General features: G+C 40.0%; 1 protein-coding gene across 1 annotated transcript; it reads left to right on the top strand.

The window, feature by feature from the left end:
• The first annotated feature begins 2,325 nt into the window (after positions 1–2,325).
• LOC122752861 (40S ribosomal protein S12-like) lies at positions 2,326–2,844 on the top strand. Its single transcript, XM_043999802.1, has one exon. It carries the CDS (start codon positions 2,408–2,410, stop codon positions 2,804–2,806), a length of 399 nt encoding a protein of 132 aa, XP_043855737.1. The 5' UTR covers positions 2,326–2,407; the 3' UTR covers positions 2,807–2,844.
• The last annotated feature ends 16,798 nt before the right edge of the window (positions 2,845–19,642 follow it).

Raw genomic sequence — 19,642 nt, 5'->3', positions numbered from 1 at the left:
GAGTTCAAGTCTGGCCTCAGACACTTGACACTTACTAGCTGTGTGACCTTGGGCAAGTCACTTAACCCCAATTGCCTCACCAAAAAAAAAAAAAAGAAAGAAAGAAAGAAAGAAAAGAAAAAGAAATACTAGTCCTCCTGGAACACCCCATATGGTATATGAATGTGATGGAATGGTATTGTGCTATAAAAATTACGAAGGGGAAAAACTTGGGAAGACTTATATAATGTATATTAATTGATGCAAAGTGAAGTGAGCAGAACCAGGAGAACATTGTACACAGTGATAGCAATAAGGTAATGATGATCAACTATGAAAGATTTAGTAATTAATCAATACAATGATTCATCACACCTCCAAAGGACTCATGATATAAAATGTAATCCCCCTCCAGATAGAGAACTGGTGGACTCACAGTGAAGATTGAAGTATATATTTCTTTCTTTCTTTTGCTTTTTTTCTCTTAAATTTTTTATTCATTTTGAACTTAAAGACAGATAGACAAAAAAAGAATTTCCAAGTACCCAGCGCAATACAAAAAGAGAATTAAATATAAAACAATGAATTTCCATTTCAAATTCTTTATTTTGGGGGGAAACCATTTAATAAATACTATATATCATTTTCAAGACTATTCTACTTTTCTGTGATTTCTTCTAAGTTTTCTTTTGTTCTTTGCTGTGAACTTTTCATTTTTTTCTCCCTTCTTCCCCACCCTGCCCTAGAGAAGATTATCATTAGACACAAATATGTGAAAATATGCAAAAGCATACTAAACATATTTCTATTTATCAGTTCTTTCTCTGGATATGGATAGCATCTTCCTTCATAGGTCCTTTGCAGTTGATTTGAGTATTTATAATACTCAAAATGACTTAGTTGTTCAAAGTTGTTCTTAGAACTAGAACACTACTGTTACTGTGTACAACATTCTCTTGGTTTTGATCATTTCACTCTTCATTATTTCATGCAAGACTTTAAATGTTTTTTTCTAAAATCAACCAGCTCATCATTTCTTATAGCATAGTAGTATTCCATCACAATCATATACCACAACTCATTTAGCCAGTCCTCAATTGAAGGGCATCCCTTTAATTTCCAGTTCTTTGCCACCACAAAGTGAACTGCTATAAATATTTTAGAATATATAAGTTATTTTCCTTTTTCCTTAATCACCTTTGGAAACAGATCTAATAGTGGTATTGCTGGGTCAAAGAGTATAAGCAAGTTAATAACTCTTTGGGCATAATTCCAGATTGTTCTCCAAAGTAGTTGGATCAGTTCACAGTTCTACCAACAGTGAATTAGTTTCCCAATTTTTCACATCCCCTCCAAAATTTGTCACTTTACCTTTCTATCATTTTAGATTGGTTTAAGATGATATCTCTAAGTTGTTTTCATTTACATTTCTCTAATCAAAAGTGATTTAGCATATTTTATACGACTACATATAGTTCTGATTTCTTCATTGAAAAACTGCCTGTTCATATCCTTTGACCATTTATCAATTGGGAAATGATTCACATTCTTATACATTTAACAAAGTTTTTCATATATTTGAGATATGAGACCTTTATCTGAGAAATTGTCCATAATTTTTTCTCCCAATTTTAAAGTTTTTAATGCCCTATTATATGGTCAATTTTTGCAAAGGTTCCATGTACCATGAGAAAAAGGTATATTCCTTTCCATTTCCATTCTGTTCTCTCCAGATTTCTATTATATCTAGCTTATCTAAGATTCAATTCACCTCCTTAACTTCTTTCTTATTTATTTTTTGGCTAGATTTATTTAATTCTGAGAGGGGAAGATTAAAGTCCCCTACTATTACATTATTACTATTTCCACCTGTAATTCATTTAAATTTTCCTTTAAAAATTTAGATGTGCTCTAAATCATTATTGATTAGAGAAGTGCAAATTAAAAGAACTCTGAGGTACCACCTCACACCTATTAGATTGGCTAATATGACAAAAAAGGAAAATAATAAATGTTGGAGAAGCTGTGGAAAAATTGGAACACTAATGCAGTGGAGTTGTGAACTGATGCAACCATTCTTTAGAGCAATTTGGAACTATGTCCAAAAGGATATAAAATTGTGCATACCCTTTGACCCAACAATACCACTATTAGGTCTTCATCCCAAAGAGATCATAAAAAGGGAAAAGGATCCACATGTACAAAAGTATTTATAGCTGCTCTTTTTGTGGTGGCAAAGAATTGGAAATTGAAGGGATGCCCATCAATTGAGGAATGGCTAAACAAGTTGTGGTATATGAATGTAGCGGAATACTATTGTGCTGTAAGAAACAATGAGCAGCCCTCTTTCCCTGTCGCCGCTGAATCGAGCGGGAGGCGGAGGCTCCCGGGTGTTTTCAAGATTTAGCTTCACCCGTGAACCGCTGCCATGGCCGAGGAAGGCATTGCTGCTGGAGGTGTAATGGACGTTAACACCGCTCTACAAGAAGTGCTGAAGACCGCACTCATCCACGATGGCCTAGCTTGTGGAATTCGTGAAGCCGCCAAAGCCTTGGACAAACGCCAAGCCCATCTTTGTGTTCTTGCTTCCAACTGTGATGAACCTATGTATGTAAAATTGGTTGAAGCCCTGTGTGCTGAGCACCAAATTAACTTGATTAAGGTTGATGACAACAAGAAGCTGGGTGAGTGGGTAGGCCTCTGTAAAATTGACAGAGAGGGGAAGCCCCGCAAAGTGGTTGGCTGCAGTTGCGTTGTTGTTAAAGACTATGGCAAGGAATCTCAGGCCAAAGATGTCATCGAAGAATATTTTAAATGCAAGAAATGAGTAAATAAAAGCCTTGGTCTGGAAAAAAAAAAAAAAAAGAAACAATGAGCAGCCAGATTTCAGAGAAATCTGGAAGGACTTACATGAACTGATGATGAGTGAGATGAGCAGAACCAGGTGAACATTGTACACAGTATCAACAACATTGTGTGTTGATCAACTGTGATAGACTTGACTCTTCTCAGCAATACAATGGTTAAAGATAGTTCCAAAGGATTCATGAAGGAAAATGCTCTCCAAATCCAGGAAAAAAAGAACTATGGAATCTAGATGCAGATTGAACCATACTATTTCTATTGTTTTTGTTTTTTGAGGTTTTTCCTTTTTGCTCTGATTCTTCTTGCACAGCATGACTAATGCAGAAATATGTTTAATGTGATTGTACATATATAAACTATATCAGATTGCTTGCTGTCTTGGGGAGGGGGGAGGGAAGGGAAGGAGGGAGAAAAATTTGAAACTAAAAATTTTATAAAAACAAATGTTGAAAACTATCTCCAAAAATAACTGGAAAATAATAATAATATATATGTGTATATATATGTATATATATGTGTGTGTGTATATATGTATATATATGTGTGTGTATATATGTATATATGTGTGTGTATATATATGTATATATGTGTGTGTATACATATATACGTATATATGTGTGTGTGTGTATATATATGTGTATATATATATATATATATATATATAAAAGAAACTATGAGCAGGCAGATTTCAGAGAAACCTGGAAGGACTTACATGGACTGATGCTGATGAGCAGAACCAGGAAAACATTGTACAAAGAGACTGGACTGTGTCTTTCAAGAAATTATCAAGAAAAACTGCCTTAACATCCTAGAACCAGAGGGTAAAATAGTAATTGAAAGAATATACCAATTATCTCTTGAAAGAGATTCCAAAATGAAAACTCCAAGGAATATTTTAGCCAAATTCCAGAACTGTTGGGTCAAAGGGGGGAAAAAAACAACTGCAAGCAGCCAGAAAGAAACAAATTAGATATTGAAGAGTCACAATTAGGATTACACAGGAATTAGCAGCTTCTACATTAAAGGACTTGTGGGCTTGGAATATGGTATTCCATAAGGAAAAGGAACTTGGATTACAACCAAGAATAAAATACCCAGAAAAATTGATCATAATCTTTCAGGTGAAAAAATGGATATTCAATGAAATAAGGGACTTTCAAACATTCTTGATGAAAAGACCAGAGTTAATCAGGAAATTTAATTTTCAAATAAAAGACTCAAGAGAAGCATAAAAAGGTAAACAAGAAAGAAATAACATAAGTCACTCAATAAGGTAAAATTGTTTACATTCCTGTTGTTGTTGTTTGTCCTTCCTTCTCAAAGAGAACCATGATATCAGGAGGTGAACATCACTGACGTTTCAGGTAGTCCAGTCATTCTTAAATTATCTCTTCTGGGTCAGGTAATAGGTACTATATAAATTTTATCTATGACAGTTATTGTAATAATCAACCTCATAGGTTTATTGTAAGGAAATCTCTCTTTAAAGTACTATATAAATTGATGAGTAGGATACTATCAGAAAGATCTGGAAGGACCTGCATAAACTAAAGCAAAGGGAAATGTACTATATACAAAATAACAGCAATATTGTGAGATGATCTGTGAATGACTTGGTTATTTTCAGCAATGCAATGATCCAAGACAACTCTGAAGGTCTTATGAAAAATGCATTCTATCTACAGAGAGAGAACTGATGGTATCTGAATACAGATTAAAGCATAATTTTTTTTTGTTAGTTCCTTTATATGGAGTTTTTTTTTGTCTGTTTTCTTTCACAACCTGGCTAATGTGGAAATGTTTTGCATGACTACTCATGTATAGCTTATATTGAATTGCTTGAATTCTTGGGGGTGGGGTGGGGAGGGAAGGAGGAAGAGAATTTGGATTACAAAGTTTTTTTAAAAATTAATGTCAAGGGGCAGCTAGGTGGCACAGTGGATAGAGTACTGGCCCTGGAATCAGGAGTACCTGAGTTCAAATCCAGCCTCAGACACTTAATACTTACTAGCTGTGTGACCCTAGGAAAGTCACTTAACCCCAATTGCCTCACCAAAAAAAAAATTAATATCTAAATTTGTATTTTACATGTAATTTAGGAAAATAAAATTCTAAATATGAAGAAGAAGAAGAAGAAGAAGAAGAAGAAGAAGAAGAAGAAGAAGAAGAAGAAAGAAGAAGAAAAAGAAGAAGAAGAAAGGAGTCTTGTCCTCAGGATTTGGGTGGTCCGGGGGATTAGGGCCTGAGCCACTGCCATTGCTTTCTTATTGCCTAAAGCATGGAGAGGGACATGGAGAGAAGCTGTGTTTCTGACTCAGCCTTGTTGTTATAGAAAATGTGGAGGTGGGAGGGGTTAGCATTCATTTGTACTAGTAATGATATCCTTTTTAATCTCTTATTGAAAATAAATTTATTTTGGGGGGTAGGGCAATGAGGGTTAAGTGACTTGCCTAGGGTCACAACAACTAGTAAGTGTCAAGTGTCTGAGGTCAAATTTGAACTCAGGTCCTCCTGAATCCAGGGCCAGTGCTCTACTCACTGCACCACCTAGCTGCCCCCCTATTTCTTGACTTTTAAAGTTTACCTCTGCTCCTGGGAACAGGGAGCAAAGTCCCCAAGCTTCTTGTACCAGGGGTCATATTGTGGTCATTGACTTTCTTTTTTTTTTTTTTTTTGCAGGGCAATGAGGGTTAAGTGACTTGCCCGGGGTCACACAACTAGTAAGTGTCAAGTGTCCGAGGCCGCATTTGAACTCAGGTACTCCTGAATCCAGGGCCGGTGCTTTATCCACTTCGCCACCTAGCTGCCCCAAGGTCATTGACTTTCTATGGTGGGACCTCCAAACTGGTCAGGCCTGACCACTATCCTGCTGTGTCAGGGATAGAGGCCTCATAGCTGACCCACTGTATCACTGGCCTGTTGAGCTGAGACCCTGGTTGCTAATTTGTGCTAGGGGTAGGGGCTTCTCATTGTCTTTCCCAAACATGGCCTGCCCTGGTGTGGGAAACAAATTGTGAGAAACCCCATTTAAAAATTTCTGGGACTAGGTGTTGAGAAGTATCAAAGGCCTTTATTTATACATTTGAATGTGAATGGGCCAGCTCCCTAATAGAAATGGTGACTAGCACAGGACTCTTTTATCTCTTAATGGCCTGGCAAGACACTGGCTCCAAACACTAGCCAACTGGAATGCAGTATAGTCAAAGGGACAGCCCTCTAAACTCCTCCCCCACGTGACCAGCCCTAGGTCTCTCTCCTCATGTGATCCTGATTGCTGGGGAGGGGGAGGAAAGGAGCCATTATTAAGCACCCTTCTCCCAGCTGAAATTCACCTCCCAGACATTCCCCAGACAACTTCAATCAGCTTTTGAGGGAGGCCCATATTTTTCTCACAATCCCTCCTCTTTGTTTTTGACCATTGGGCCCCCCTCAGTCCTCTGCTAACATCATATTTGTGGTTTTAGTAACACACACCACCCCCCAGTATCCAGTTCGCAATTTCATTATGAATCTCAGATGTAGCTATGCTCTCCTTTTGCCCAAGTAAAGCAGACCTTTCCTGGAGTCTTTCTAAGTTATCTAGGCTAGAAAATTGTTTCACCTCATCTTTTGTGTGTTCTGTTGGTCCAGAATTCATTTTGAGGCATAATTAAAGTTGTTTTGAGGGAATTTATTGCCTTTTCTCCCCATCTTGGCTCTGCCTCCAATAACATTCTTGTGAGAAATGGGTAGTTGTCTCCTCTCAATGTGGATATAACAGTCAGTCATACTCCCCTGACCTGTTTGTAGAACAAAGTGATATGCTGGGAAATGGGGTACGGGGTTGGGTATCGGATGGGGTTCTTAGGAATTCTTCTTTAAAGAATTACACCCTCTTGCACACAAAAAGTAGTTAGAATAAGGTGGTAGTTTATTTAGGAGCAAGGGAAGGGAAGGGTGGGGGGAGGGAAACCATGAAAGAAATCCTTGGACTTTTCATGGGGAGATTGGCATTAGGGTTAGGGTTAGCACATGGCTCAGAGGTACCAAATCTCCTCGAACAGGAGACTGGAAGGTGCTTTTATAGAGGATTGATGGGGGTGGACCATCTGCCTGTGAAAAGTTCCTGTAGTGAGAGAGGACCATCCCCCACTGGTGGTAGCTGGGGGAATTGGGTGAGGGGTGGCTACAGATCCCTCTTCAGAACAAAGGCCAGCAAAGGCCGAAGCCACACCCAAATTTATCTCCCCAGGGTAAGGGAGACCAGAATGAAGGGTAGGAATCCCAAGCTAGCTCAGTCCGATTTGGTTCAGCTTATCTCTCTAGGCGTTATCTGTCCTCTGGTTTAGTTTCTCAAGGAGAAGCTTCCTTGATGTGCCCCAGAGAACTTCTGGGGTGCTCTGCACCCCATGACAAAAGGTCTCAGAGCCCCTCCTCCCCCTCAGGTTAGCAAGGTTACATGGTTCAAGGAGCCCTGGTCTCAATTAGGTCCTCTCCAGAGTTCTGTCCATATAAGGAAGTATAAGGTCCATTCCTGAGTTATGCCCATACAAGGAAGAGGGGTGGGAATACTGCGTTCCAATTAGCTAGTTTTTGCTCGTAGATTGTAACCCCGACCAGTGATGAAAAAGGGGAAGGTCCATTCGCGTTAGGGACTAGGGTATAAAACAGGGCCTGCCAGCCCCCTTTCTGGGCACCCACTAGCTGCACACTAGGGTGCCTCCTTCTCATGAGAAGAAAATAAAGCCTTTGTCACCTCGCTGCTGAGTTCCTGAGAATTATTGAGAAGAGGATGAATTTTTCCCTCACAATTGGAGGCCCCAGCGAGATGTGAGGAGCTGCGGGGCCCTCTGGGTTCCAGCACTCCTAAAGCCCTTCACCAGCGATGGTCGGAACCGGAACCGGAACCGGAACCGGAGCCGGAGCTGGAGCTGGAGCCGGAGCTGGAGCCCGGAGGGGGCCACCCCCAACTCCTGAGTCCTAGGAACTCAGCAGAGACGTCGCAAACACAGGGTTGGAGCAGGCTCACCAAGGGGGTAAGAATTTATCAAAACAGGGATTGCCGTGGGGAGGAAGGAAAGGCCAGCGCTCTGGGTTGTTAGGCTCATGGTCAGGAGTCACTGCTATCAGTCTTTTGCAGGGGTATTGGGTGAATTTATGAATGAAAGCTTACCTCCCAGATTGTAAGGATAGAGCAAAATGTTATTGGGGTTTAGTATAATACAGATAACATTTTCCCTTATAAGCCACAAACAGTTTGACCTTATTAAGTCCCTATAATTGATCTTTAATGCTTCACTTATTTTTCTCTTGGATCTTATATGTCAAATTTTCCACTGAGTTCTGGTTTTTTGTCACAAATACCTGAAAGTCTTTCAATTCATTAAATGTCCTTTTATTCATTCAGAATTATACTCAGTTTTGCTGGGTAAATTATTCTTGGTTGCAAACTCAGCTCTTTTTGTTCTTTGAAACATTCCAATCCCTTCCGTCTTTTGAGGAAGAAGCTGCTAGATCTTGTGTTATACTGATTGTAGCTCCACTGTATTTAAACTCTTTTTTCCCCCATTGCTTATAGTACTTTCTCTCCAACCTGGGAGCTTTGAAACTTGGCTATGATGTTCCTGTGAGTTTTCATCATGGGATTTTTTTCAATTGGTGATGGATGGATCTTATCTTCCATTTTACCCTTTTGTTCTAGAACTTAAGGGCAATTTTCCTTAATGATTTCTTCTAATATCATATCTACATTCTTTTTAAATTATAACTTTCAGGTAGTCCAACATTTCTTTTAATCTCTCTCTTCGATCTGTTCCCTGGATCAGTTCTTTTCTTTTCTGTTTGTTTCTTGTTGTTTGTTTGTTTGTTTGGGGTTTTTTTGGTGAGGCAATTGGGGTTAAGTGACTTGCCCAAGATTACACAGCTAGTAAGTGTCAAGTGTCTGAGGCCAGATTTGAACTCAGGTACTCCTGACTCCAGGGCCAGCGCTCTACCCACTGCGCCACCTAGCTGCCCCGATCAGTTCTTTTTCTAATGAGATGTTTCACATTCTCTTCAATTTTTTCATTCTTTTGGTTTTCTTTTATTATTTCTTGTGGTCTTATAATGTCATTAGCTTCTCCTTGCTAAATTCTAGTTTTCAAGAAGTTATTTTCTTCCTTAAGTTTTTGGATCTCTTTTTTCAATTGGTCAATTTTTTTTTTCATAATTTTCTTCATTTGGGTTTGGGGGCAGCTAGGTGGTGCAGTGGAAAAAGCATTTGCCCTGAATTCAGGAGTACCTGAGTTCAAATCTGGCCTCAGACACTTGACATTTACTAGCTGTGTGACCCTAGGCAAGTCACTTAACCCTTGTTTCCCCAGAAAAACAAAACAAAACATAATTTTCTTCATTTTCTTGGATTGTTTTTATTTTTTTCCTTTCTCCTTAACCTCTCTTATTTGATCTTTAGAATCCCTTTTAAGTTCTTTCAAGAACTCTTTGGGTTTGTGACCATTTTATATTTTCCTTTGAAGCAGTGGCTTTTAAAACTCCACTATCTTCTTTGGAGTATGAACCCAGATATTCTCTATCACCATAGTAGCTATCTATAGTCAGATTCTTTCTCTTTTGCTTATTTATTCATTGCTTTTCTTTACTAGCATTATTATACTCAGGTTCCAGTCCTGAGGTATAGGGGTTGGTGCCTTAGGCTTTAAGATTTTGTTTGTTTGTTTGTTCTTACTGTTGTTTTCTAAGCACTGTCTGGGGGCCTGACCTCAGGCACTCCTCTCTGCCCCAGAGCCACAGCTATGGCCCCCAGCTACACTGTCAATGCAAACAGTATTGTTCCATTTGGACCCTTCCACAGCTACAGGCTTCTGGCCTGGACCCAAAACCAGGGACTCCACTCTCCTGCAAATGCCCACAGCCAGCAGGGTCCCCACCCCTCTACGATCACATTCACCCAGTGTGTGTTCATTCACTCCTCCTTACCCAGAGCCACAGCCCAGGACAATGACTGCTTAGTAGAGTTGGGCTTGGCATTTTTCAACAGCTGAGGGTCCTTCAATCTTACTCTTCTTAGCTATCCACAGACAGCAAGGAGGCACAATAGATAGAGCACTAGCCCTGGAGTCAGGAGAACCTGAGTTCAAATTTGACCTCAGACACTTGATATTACTAGCTGTGTGATACTGGGCAAGTCACTTAACCCCATTTCCTCAAAAACATCAGGGGCCATCTCTAGTCATCCTGATGTAGATCTTGCCACTGGACCCAGATGGCTCTGGAGGAGAGAGTGAGGCTGGTGACTTTGCACAGCCCTCCCTCACTTCAATCCAATTCACTTCAAGTCATGACATCATCTCCTGATGTCATAGTCCTCTTCAAGAAGGAAGGACAAAGAACAACTTATCTATCCAACCCTCAAAGCACTGATGAGGTGAAAGTTCCTGAAACTGAGGCTGCCTACCCAGGTGCTCCCAGAATTTGTTTGCTTATTCAGCAGAGTCTGCGTGGAAGTATTTGCCCTTCAATTAGGCAAAGTGTATGGGGGGGGGGGCTTTCCTAAGGTTCTACCAGGTTGTCTTAGGAGGACAATTGTTTTAACCCACTTTTACTTACGTCTATCACTTACAATTCACTTTGAGATGATGTTCTCTTGTTTGTCGGAGAAATTCAGAGAGCCTGGTATCTCCTGTCTTGTTCTGCCATCTTCCCTTAATTTATTTTTCTTGATTTTTTTTTTGAAACATGGCTAATACAGAAATGTTTTGCATGACTATGTATAATGAATGAATGCCATATTTCTTGCCATGGAGGAGAAGAAATGGAAGGGAAGGAGAGAATGTGGAACTAAAAAGAAAAAGAGAAGTTAAATAAAAACCCAACATTTTAACTAGTCAAAGCTTAGGATAGATTATTTTGGGGACAATTTTCTCAGGTGGCTAATTCCATCCATTTATTTTTTTAATTTCTATTAGTAGAACCTGTTATTTTCAGAATCAGAAACATAATCCTTTTGCTAACTTTCATCTCTTAGGTCTGGGCTGACTTGATCTTCGGATCCATATTTCATTCTATAATGTGTGACATCCTATAGTAAGCTGTGCCAAGTTTTGGATGGTACCAATATGTGAACAAAATGTTCCTAAACCTCAAGCTAGATGCATTTTTTTTTCTTTTGGTGGGAAAGTGAGGGTTAAGTGACTTGCCCAGAGTCACACAGCTAGTAAGTGTCAAGTGTCTGAGGCCATATTTGAACTCAGGTACTCCTGAATCCAGGGCTGGTGCTTTATCTAGTGCACCACCTAGCTGCCCTCATAGCTAGATGTTTTAACTTTTTTTTTCACCTAGTAGTAGAGAGGATTGTGCTGAAACATCCCCAACTCTCAATATTCACTTTACTAATTATTATTATTATAATGGGGAGGTAGCATGTGTTTTCATTGATGTAAGTAGCTCACACATAACCTCCTATCAGGAGAAAGAAACTCTGTTCTTAACTCCCCAGACTTCTTTTTCCATCCTGTCCTGCAGCCTTCTCATGTTGGAAGATTTCCCCCTTCCCCTGTGGTCCTTTCCTCTAGTTGGTCAGTTCCCTTTCCCTCTACCCCATACCCCCCACCACAATCTCCATCTTCAGGAAGGGCCCAGGCCATTCATATTCACACCCTCTTTGCTCTCTGAGCTTCCCTTCTGGCTCTCTAGACTTATTTCTCCACCAGGCTTCTCCTCCCCCTCCCACCACCCCCACTTTTCAGATTCCTTTTATGCATTGTCCTCCTCCCCCATTAGAATGTAAGCTCCTTGAGGCAGCTAGGTGGTGCAGTGGATAAAGCACCACCTCTGGATTCAGGAGTACCTGAGTTCAAATCTGGCCTCAGACACTTGACACTTACTAGCTGTGTGACCCTGGGTAAGTCACTTAATCCCCATTGCCCTGCAAAAAAAAAAAAAAAAAAAAAAGAATGTAAGCTCCTTGAGGGCAGAGAAAAAGTAAAGCAATTCCGGTTCTCAGGGAGCATAATTCTGCATCTCCCACCACTGCACTTTTGCACTAGCCATTCCTCATTTCTGGAATTCCTTCCTTCCTTGTCTCCTCACCTTATAGAGGTAGAAATCACCTCTCTTTAAGGCCTTCTCTTCCTTCAAGACTCAGCCCAAGCACCACCTGAAACATGAGGTCCTTCCTGGTCCTCTCAATTACCAGGGCCCTCCCTCTCAAGCTACCTTGTATTTATTTATGTTTGTTCTCTTCATGCTTACTCTACATGTACTTATGTATGTATAGGATGTCTCCCAATTAGAGTTTAAGCTCCTAGAGAGTAGGGGTTGTTTCATTCTTTGTCTTTGCATCCCTCCCTAGCTCACAACACTGTGGTAAAAAGTTTTTTTAACGGTCGGTTAGTGAATATGGAAAGATGCCAGTTTTTAAAGGACCACCCTTTCGGGGAGGAGACCGAGGCCATACACGGGCTACGCACGTCAGCCCGGCTGTTAAGCACTCCATTCCGGGGTGCGAGCTTAAAAGGCAAGGAGAGAACAGAAGTAGGATCTCTTGCCTGCTCTCCTGGTCTGATGACTGGCGAGACACACAGACAGACTCGGACTGGAGTTGGATGCGGCCCGGCTCACCGTTAGCAGCACGTGCTTGACTCGGCTCTCTCTCTCCCCACAAAGGTGGCCTTGGGCTTTTGGTGAGTTTTATACGGAATATAGACTAAGCTTAGACTTAAGAGTATTTGTTTTGTATTTCTACTTTCCTATCCCTCTAATCAACATCACCTGGTAACTACCACACAATAAAAGCTCTAACTAGAGACCAGAAGTTTCTTCCATTTACTAGTCTGGGAGATAAATTAAGGGAAAGGTTAAAGAGGGGAAATTAATGCTCTAGTAACCAATTTTAAATCTCACAACACTGCCTGGAACAGTTATTGCTTGTCCTTCATTCTTGAAGAGGACCATGACATTGGGGGGATGATGTCATAACTAGCAAGTGAGTTGGATTTAAGTGAGGCAGGGCTGTGCAAAGGTCACCAGCCTTACTCTCTCCTCCAGAACAATGTGGGTCCAGTGGCAAAATACAGATCAGAATGACTGAAAATGGCCCCAAGATGCAGTAGGAGACTTTGGCCTTTTTCAGCTAAGGTCTTTCCCAGGTTTCAGCCCTGCCTCACTTAAATCTAACTCACTTGAAAATTATGGCATCACCTTCCTGTTTGGGCCAGAAACCCTGAGGGTCCTCCTCTCCCATATTGATTTTTTGTTTTGTTTTTGACTAGATGAAAGAGGCCATTCTTTGCCTTATTTCTTACCTAGCCTTAATCCCTGAATGGGTGTTGCTTAACACATAGTAGGGTATTAATAAATACTTATGGGGGCAGCTAGGTGGCGAAGTAGATAAAGCACTGGCCCTGGATTCAGGAGGACCTGAGTTCAAATCCAGCCTCAGACACTTGACACTTACTAGCTGTGTGACCCTGGGCAAGTCACTTAACCCCCATTGCCCTGCAAAAAAAAAAAAGGCAAAAAAAAAATACTTATGATTATTGAATCTAACACTATATGTCTAATGTGGGCCTTGAACCCATGGCCTCCTGACTCTGAGACTATCTCCTTAGCCATTATGCTGCCTCTCCACTGTTGGTTGTTATTGTTGTTGTCGTTGAGTCATTTCAGTCATATCTGACTCTTCATGGCCCAATTTGGGGTTTTCTTGGCAAAGATACTGGAGTGCTTTGTCATTTCCTTTTTAATTTCACAGATGAGGAAACTGAGGCAAACAGGGTGAAGTGACACAACTAGTATAAGTGTCTAAGGCAGATCTGAACTCAGATAGATGAGTCTATCTGACCCCAGGCCCAGTACTCAATGCATTATGGCCCCACCGTGGTGCAGTGCATAGAAAGCTGGCCTCAGAGTTAGAAAGACCTGGGTTCAAGCAGAGACTGATTGGTTTTTGCCTTTCTTTAAATCCCTGGTGCTTTGCACAGTGTTAAACTCAAGTATATACTGGTCATGACTCAGCTGACTCTGCGTGTGTGTGTGTGTGTGTGTGTGTGTGTGTTGTTGTTGTATTTGTTGTTATTCCACACTTGTGATTTCATTGGTCTAAGAAAATCCCCAGTGTGTAAATATTCTCCACCAACATAACTGGAGGCAATTCCTCTACATGTTCTTAGGGAAATGGTCTGGGATCATTTTGTTAAATGGCTAAGTGGCTAAATGACTTGACAAGGTTATGGCAGCCAGTAGGTATATGTCAGAGTTAGGTGTGTTTTGTTTTGTTTTGTTTTGCTTTGCTTTGTTTTGTTTTGTGGGGCAATGGGGGTTAAGTGACTTGCCCAGGGTCACACAGCTAGTAAGTGTCAAGTGTCTGAATCCAGATTTGAACTCAGGTCCTCCTGAATCCAGGGTCAGTGCTTTATCCAGAGAGTTAGTTCTTTATCACAGGTTTGGGGGATCCTGAGGTTAGCCATGACACCAGTGAAAAAATAAACATGTTTTGCAAAATGCCTAGACACCAAATCCCTAAGGACTATTTGGAGTATAAATCTTTTTACTTTGACCCCCCAGGGAATGTTCTGAGTACTTTTGCCAAACAAATTCCCAGGGATTCATTTTTGCTTAAGTATGAATTTTCTCTTGGTCTAACACTATTATAATCAAAGCCACTTGCAAAACAGCTGGCCAGGGTGAGGGATGCAGGCAAGGGTTGAGGAACAAGAACACAGCAGCCTCATTTGTGCAGGTGGCTCCAGCTGTCCCCAGCATCTTAAAGTGGGGTGCTTTAAGGAGAAATTCCCAATATGGGGACACTGGCCAATCCTAAAAGCTGAAACTGAAGGGGAAATAATGAATAATGATTAATTAAGGATCTTGGAATGAACAGGATGCTGAAATTTGGAACAGCCAAAAGCCACAGAAGAATAAGCATGTTAGAAACTAAAAGGAAGTTTTGAAGATAGAATGCAGGAAAGGGACCTTAATACTTAGAATGTTTGAGCTGGAAGGATCCTTATAACAAAGGGTGATGAGAAGTAGAAAGGTCCTTAGAATACAGAATGTTAGGACATACAACAAAATGGTAGAGCAAGAAGGGACCTTATGACATAGACTATAATAGCTGGAAGGACCATTGGAATTTAGCATGTTAAATCTGGAAGAGATTTTAGCTGTCCTCAACTCCATGCCCCTCATTTTACAGATGAGGAAACAAGCCAAAAAAGGGAGAAGTGACTTGACTAGGGTCACCCTACTAAGAGTCCAGGTCTCCTTCCTGATTCAATCCAGTGTTCTCTGGAAGAGAAAAGACTTGGGGAAGCCATGATAGCCAATTTAAAATATGAGGGCTAAAGGGCTGTCATGTGGAAAAACAACTAGACCCATTTGGCTCCCAAGGAAGCAGTGGGTGAAAGTTGATGAGAAGCACATTGGTTTAATGGAGAGGAATAGCAATTACAGCTGTCCTAAAGTATAACTGGCCACATTGGGGGCAGGTGGGTGGTGCAGTGGATAGAGCACTGACCCTGGAGTCAGGAGGACCTGAGTCCAAATCTGACCTTAGACACTTGACACTTATTAGCTGTAGAGCCCTGTGAAAGTCATTTAACCTGATTGCCTCAGATATTTGGGGCCATCTCCAATTGTCCTAAAGTATATCTTGCCACTGCACCCAGATGGCTTTGGAGGAGAAAGTGAGGCTGGTGACCTTGCACAGTCCTCCCTCACTTCAATCCAATTCATTGCAAGTCATGACATCACCTCCTGATGTCATGGTCCTCTTTAAGAAGGAAGGACAAACAACAACAACAACTGACCACCTTAAGAGGTGGGTAATCTCTTCCAGTAGGGATCTTCAAATAGAGGTTAGGGGCAGCTAGATGACTCAGTGGATAGAGCACCGGCCCTGGAGTCAAGAGTACCTGAGTTCAAATCCAGCCTCACTTACTAGCTGTGTGACCCTGGGCAAGTCACTTAACCCCAATTGCCTCACTAAAAAAAAAAAAAAATTAGAGGTTAGAGGACCACTCGTTGGGAGCATTGGAAATGGGATTCCCATTAAATCTGGGATCATGACAGCCCCTAAGGTTTCTACCAGTTCTGAGATCCTGTGCTTTGGCTATCTCCAAGGTAGAGTCTTTAGTTTCTGTCCCAATCTTGTAAGAAACCATTCTGTCCAACCACAGCTGACATTTGTTGGGTTCTTAGCCCCCTTTTAGGAACTAATAGATGGGTGTCCTGGTCACCTGGCCCATTTCCAAGAACCCTGATATCTCTGGGTTTCTTGCCAATAGTAGCAAGTCCCTTATAAGCATGGCCTCAACCAAAGGTAATTCTGGTGTAGGGAAGGAAATCCAGCTGTGATTGCTGCTTCAGGAAGTGCCTGTTTTCACTTCTCCTTTCCTGGCCATGTCTGAAGCATTCATATTTGCTGAATAAACAGGATCTTGTAGCTTTATGATCTCCTAAAGTTGGTGGGGAATTTCTAAAAGAAAAGAGATGGTTTCAAGAGGAAGGCCTAAGAGAAGGACTCTGTTCTTTCTCTGTCCAAAATGAATTGAATGAATGAAAAAGCATTTAAGTGTTATGCTCCACACTAGGCACTATGCTAATGCTCAGGATATGAAGACAAAAAACAAGATAGACCTTCTCAAGGGGCTTACAATATAGTAAAGAAAGACAGTATATAGAGTAAATTAAAGCAATAATTAGGAGTTATGTTGTTCAACCATATACTAATAAATTTGACAATCTAAATGAAATGGATGAATATTTACAAAATTATAAAATGCCCAGATTAACAGAAGAGGAAATAAAATGCTTATATAAGCCCATTTTAGGAAAAAGAATTGAACAAGCCACTAATGAGGGGCATTTTAGCCAGGGAAGTGCTCACCATGTCAGGATCTAGCCACTTGCCATAGACTCTAGACCTTTGAGAGAATAGAAAGAATCACTGCTCACAATTTCAGTGCAACCCCAATGAGCAGAGAGCCTCAGGGTCAAGATCAACATTATAGTTAGTTTAGAAAAGTTCATTTTTGTTACCTTCTCTTTTCCTTCTTAGTCACACTCATCTCTCAGGAGCCAATAGCTTCAGCCCCACCACCATCTTCCCTCAAGAGTCAGTGTGGCATTGTGCTATAAGAAATGACAAGCAGGAAATTGAGGGGAGGCCCATCAATTGGGGAATGGCTGAACAAGTTGTGGTATATGAATGTAATGGAATACTATTGTGCTGTAAGAAACAATGAGCAGCCAGATTTCAGAGAAACCTGGAAGGACTTACATGAACTGATGATGAGTGAGATGAGCAGAACCAGGAGAACATTATACACAGTATCAACAACATTGTGTGTTGATCAACTGTGATAGACTTGACTCTTCTCAGCAATACAATGGTCCAAGATAGTTCCAAAGGACTCATGATAGAAAATGCTCTCCAAATCCAGAAAAAAAGAACTATGGAATCTAGATGCAGATCAAACCATACTATTTCTATTTTTTTGTTTGTTTTTCTTGTTTGAGGTTTTTCCTTTTTGCTCTGATTCTTCTTGCACAGCATGACTAATGCAGGGATATGTTTGATGTGATTGTACATATATAACCTATATCAGATTGTTTGCTGTCTTGGGGAAGGGGGAGGGAGCAGAGGGAGGGAGAAAAATTGAAACTAGAAATCTTATAAAAACAAATGTTGAAAACTATCTCTACATGTAACTGGAAAATAATAAAATACTTTTATGGAAAAAAAGAAATGACAAGCAGAAAGGCCTGGAAAGACTTGTATGAACTGATGTATAATGAAGAGAGTAGAACCAAGAGAACATTGTGTATAGAGACATCAGTATTGTTTGATGAAGAACTGTGAATGACTTAACTATTCTTGACAGTACAATGATCCAATACAATCCTAAAGAACTAACAATGAAACATACTATCCACCGCCAAAGAAAGAACTGATATTGATGGAACACAGACTGAAGCATGCTATTTTTCACTTTCATTTTTTCTTTTATTCAAGTTTTTTATACAAAATTACTAATATGGTAATGGTTTACATAATTGTACGTGTATAACCTATATCTGATTGCTTGCCGCCTCGGGAAGGGGAAAAGGAAGGGAGGGAAGGAGGGATAAAAATTGAAATCCCAAACTATAAATAAAAATGTCTATTACTTTAAAAAAAAAAAAGATTCAATGTGGTCTAGGGGATCAAGTGCTGGATTTGGCATCAGGAGGACCTGAGTTTGAATCCTATTTCAGATGCTTACTGTGTGACCCTGAGTAAGTCATCTAACTAACTTTTCCCAGCTTCTGTTTCCTCCTCTATAAAACTGGGATAATCATAACACTTCACATAATTATTCTGGGGGATCAAAGTGTTTAATATATGTGTGAGATTTAAAATTGGATATTAGATCATAAATCTCCCCTACTTAACCCTTCCCTTAATTTATCTCCCAGACTAGTATTGTCTGTGTCTGAGATGATAAGTTTCCATATTTCATAAATCTCATATTAATTTCACCAAAGACAGTATGATGGTAAAAATGCATGTTATGCTGCATAACTGATGATGTACTTGTAATATATATAATAATTCCAAACCATACCCACAATGTACATAGTCACAATGACATGTAAATGATATATGAATGTAAATGACTGATAATATTAGACATTATTACATAATCTTTTAGCAAGTAAACACATTATCTTATACATGAATTCTCTATCTAGTATGACAGTAACAGATACTTAAAGTGATAAACAATTTCATCAAAAAGAAATGAGTCAATATTCAATATGTCCATTGATAAATCAAGCAATAGGTTTTAAACATAATACCATAAACAGACTCATTAAACTCATGGTTCAAAAAACAAACAAACAAAAAAAACAGTTTACCTGCAGAAGGAAAAGCTTGTTAAGGTTAAAGTATTTAAGCAGTCAGAATTTGGGGTATGCCACATTGTTTCAACTGGTTCTCCAATTCTGTGCATGTCAAAGTGGCAGGGGTTTCTGAATTGTCATTAATTTTTCTAATGCTATCATAATGTTCTTTATGGTAGAAAATGTGGAGTTCTGTAGCATCAGTTTTGTCTGTGCCACTGATTTTCAATAAAGGCTGATTTAATTGATGAACCACAACATTCAGCTGATGCTGCTTAGCAAATGCTACAATTGTATCATTTCCTCCCCACTTTCCAAATTTCTTTAATTCATCAACATATTCTTCAAAAGGGGAGTCATTTACTATAAAAGACTCAAACTCTTGTCTATGGTTAATCATATAAGAAGCAGCTTCTTGGAGTGGTAAGATGTCATCAGGAGGAAGCTGGATTCTGGTCTGGAAAGCTGGATTCTTCTTCTTTAACTGAATTGCTGGATTTTTTACTAAACCTTAGCATAGCGTTGTCAATGATCAAATTTAGTACATTCCATTACATTCCCTCCTTTATATAATAGAGAGTTGAGGTAGTTATGCAATCTATAACACTTCTTACCACCATGTGTCTGGATCAAAGCCAAATTTAGTAACGTGTTTATGTCACCTGAAAATGTTATGGAAAGGTTATCATACCACATCTCATGGTTTCGAGACATCCAGTAGGCCATAGGTGGATGGATTCTGACTATGCCATCAGACTTAGTGAAAGAAAAGAAAACTTTTAGAAGGGAGAGAGGAAGAAACTGGACTGTGTCCAGCAATTGTGGTCTATATAGTTGCCATCATAAGCAAACCATAGACTTACATGTACCTGTCTCTCCTCCTGTTGTACATATATTCTCTACATATGTAAAGAGATCTTTAAAACAAAGCACC

This window comes from Dromiciops gliroides, chromosome 4, assembly GCF_019393635.1.
Source record: "Dromiciops gliroides isolate mDroGli1 chromosome 4, mDroGli1.pri, whole genome shotgun sequence".
Classification (NCBI taxonomy): domain Eukaryota; kingdom Metazoa; phylum Chordata; class Mammalia; order Microbiotheria; family Microbiotheriidae; genus Dromiciops; species Dromiciops gliroides.
Note: the sequence above shows the minus strand (reverse complement) of the source record. Positions and strands in the feature narration are given on the sequence as shown.

Bases quoted from the DNA above. Each gene is read 5' to 3' on its own strand.
- LOC122752861 (XM_043999802.1), top strand. From the start codon at position 2,408: ATGGCCGAGGAAGGCATTGCTGCTGGAGGTGTAATGGACGTTAACACC.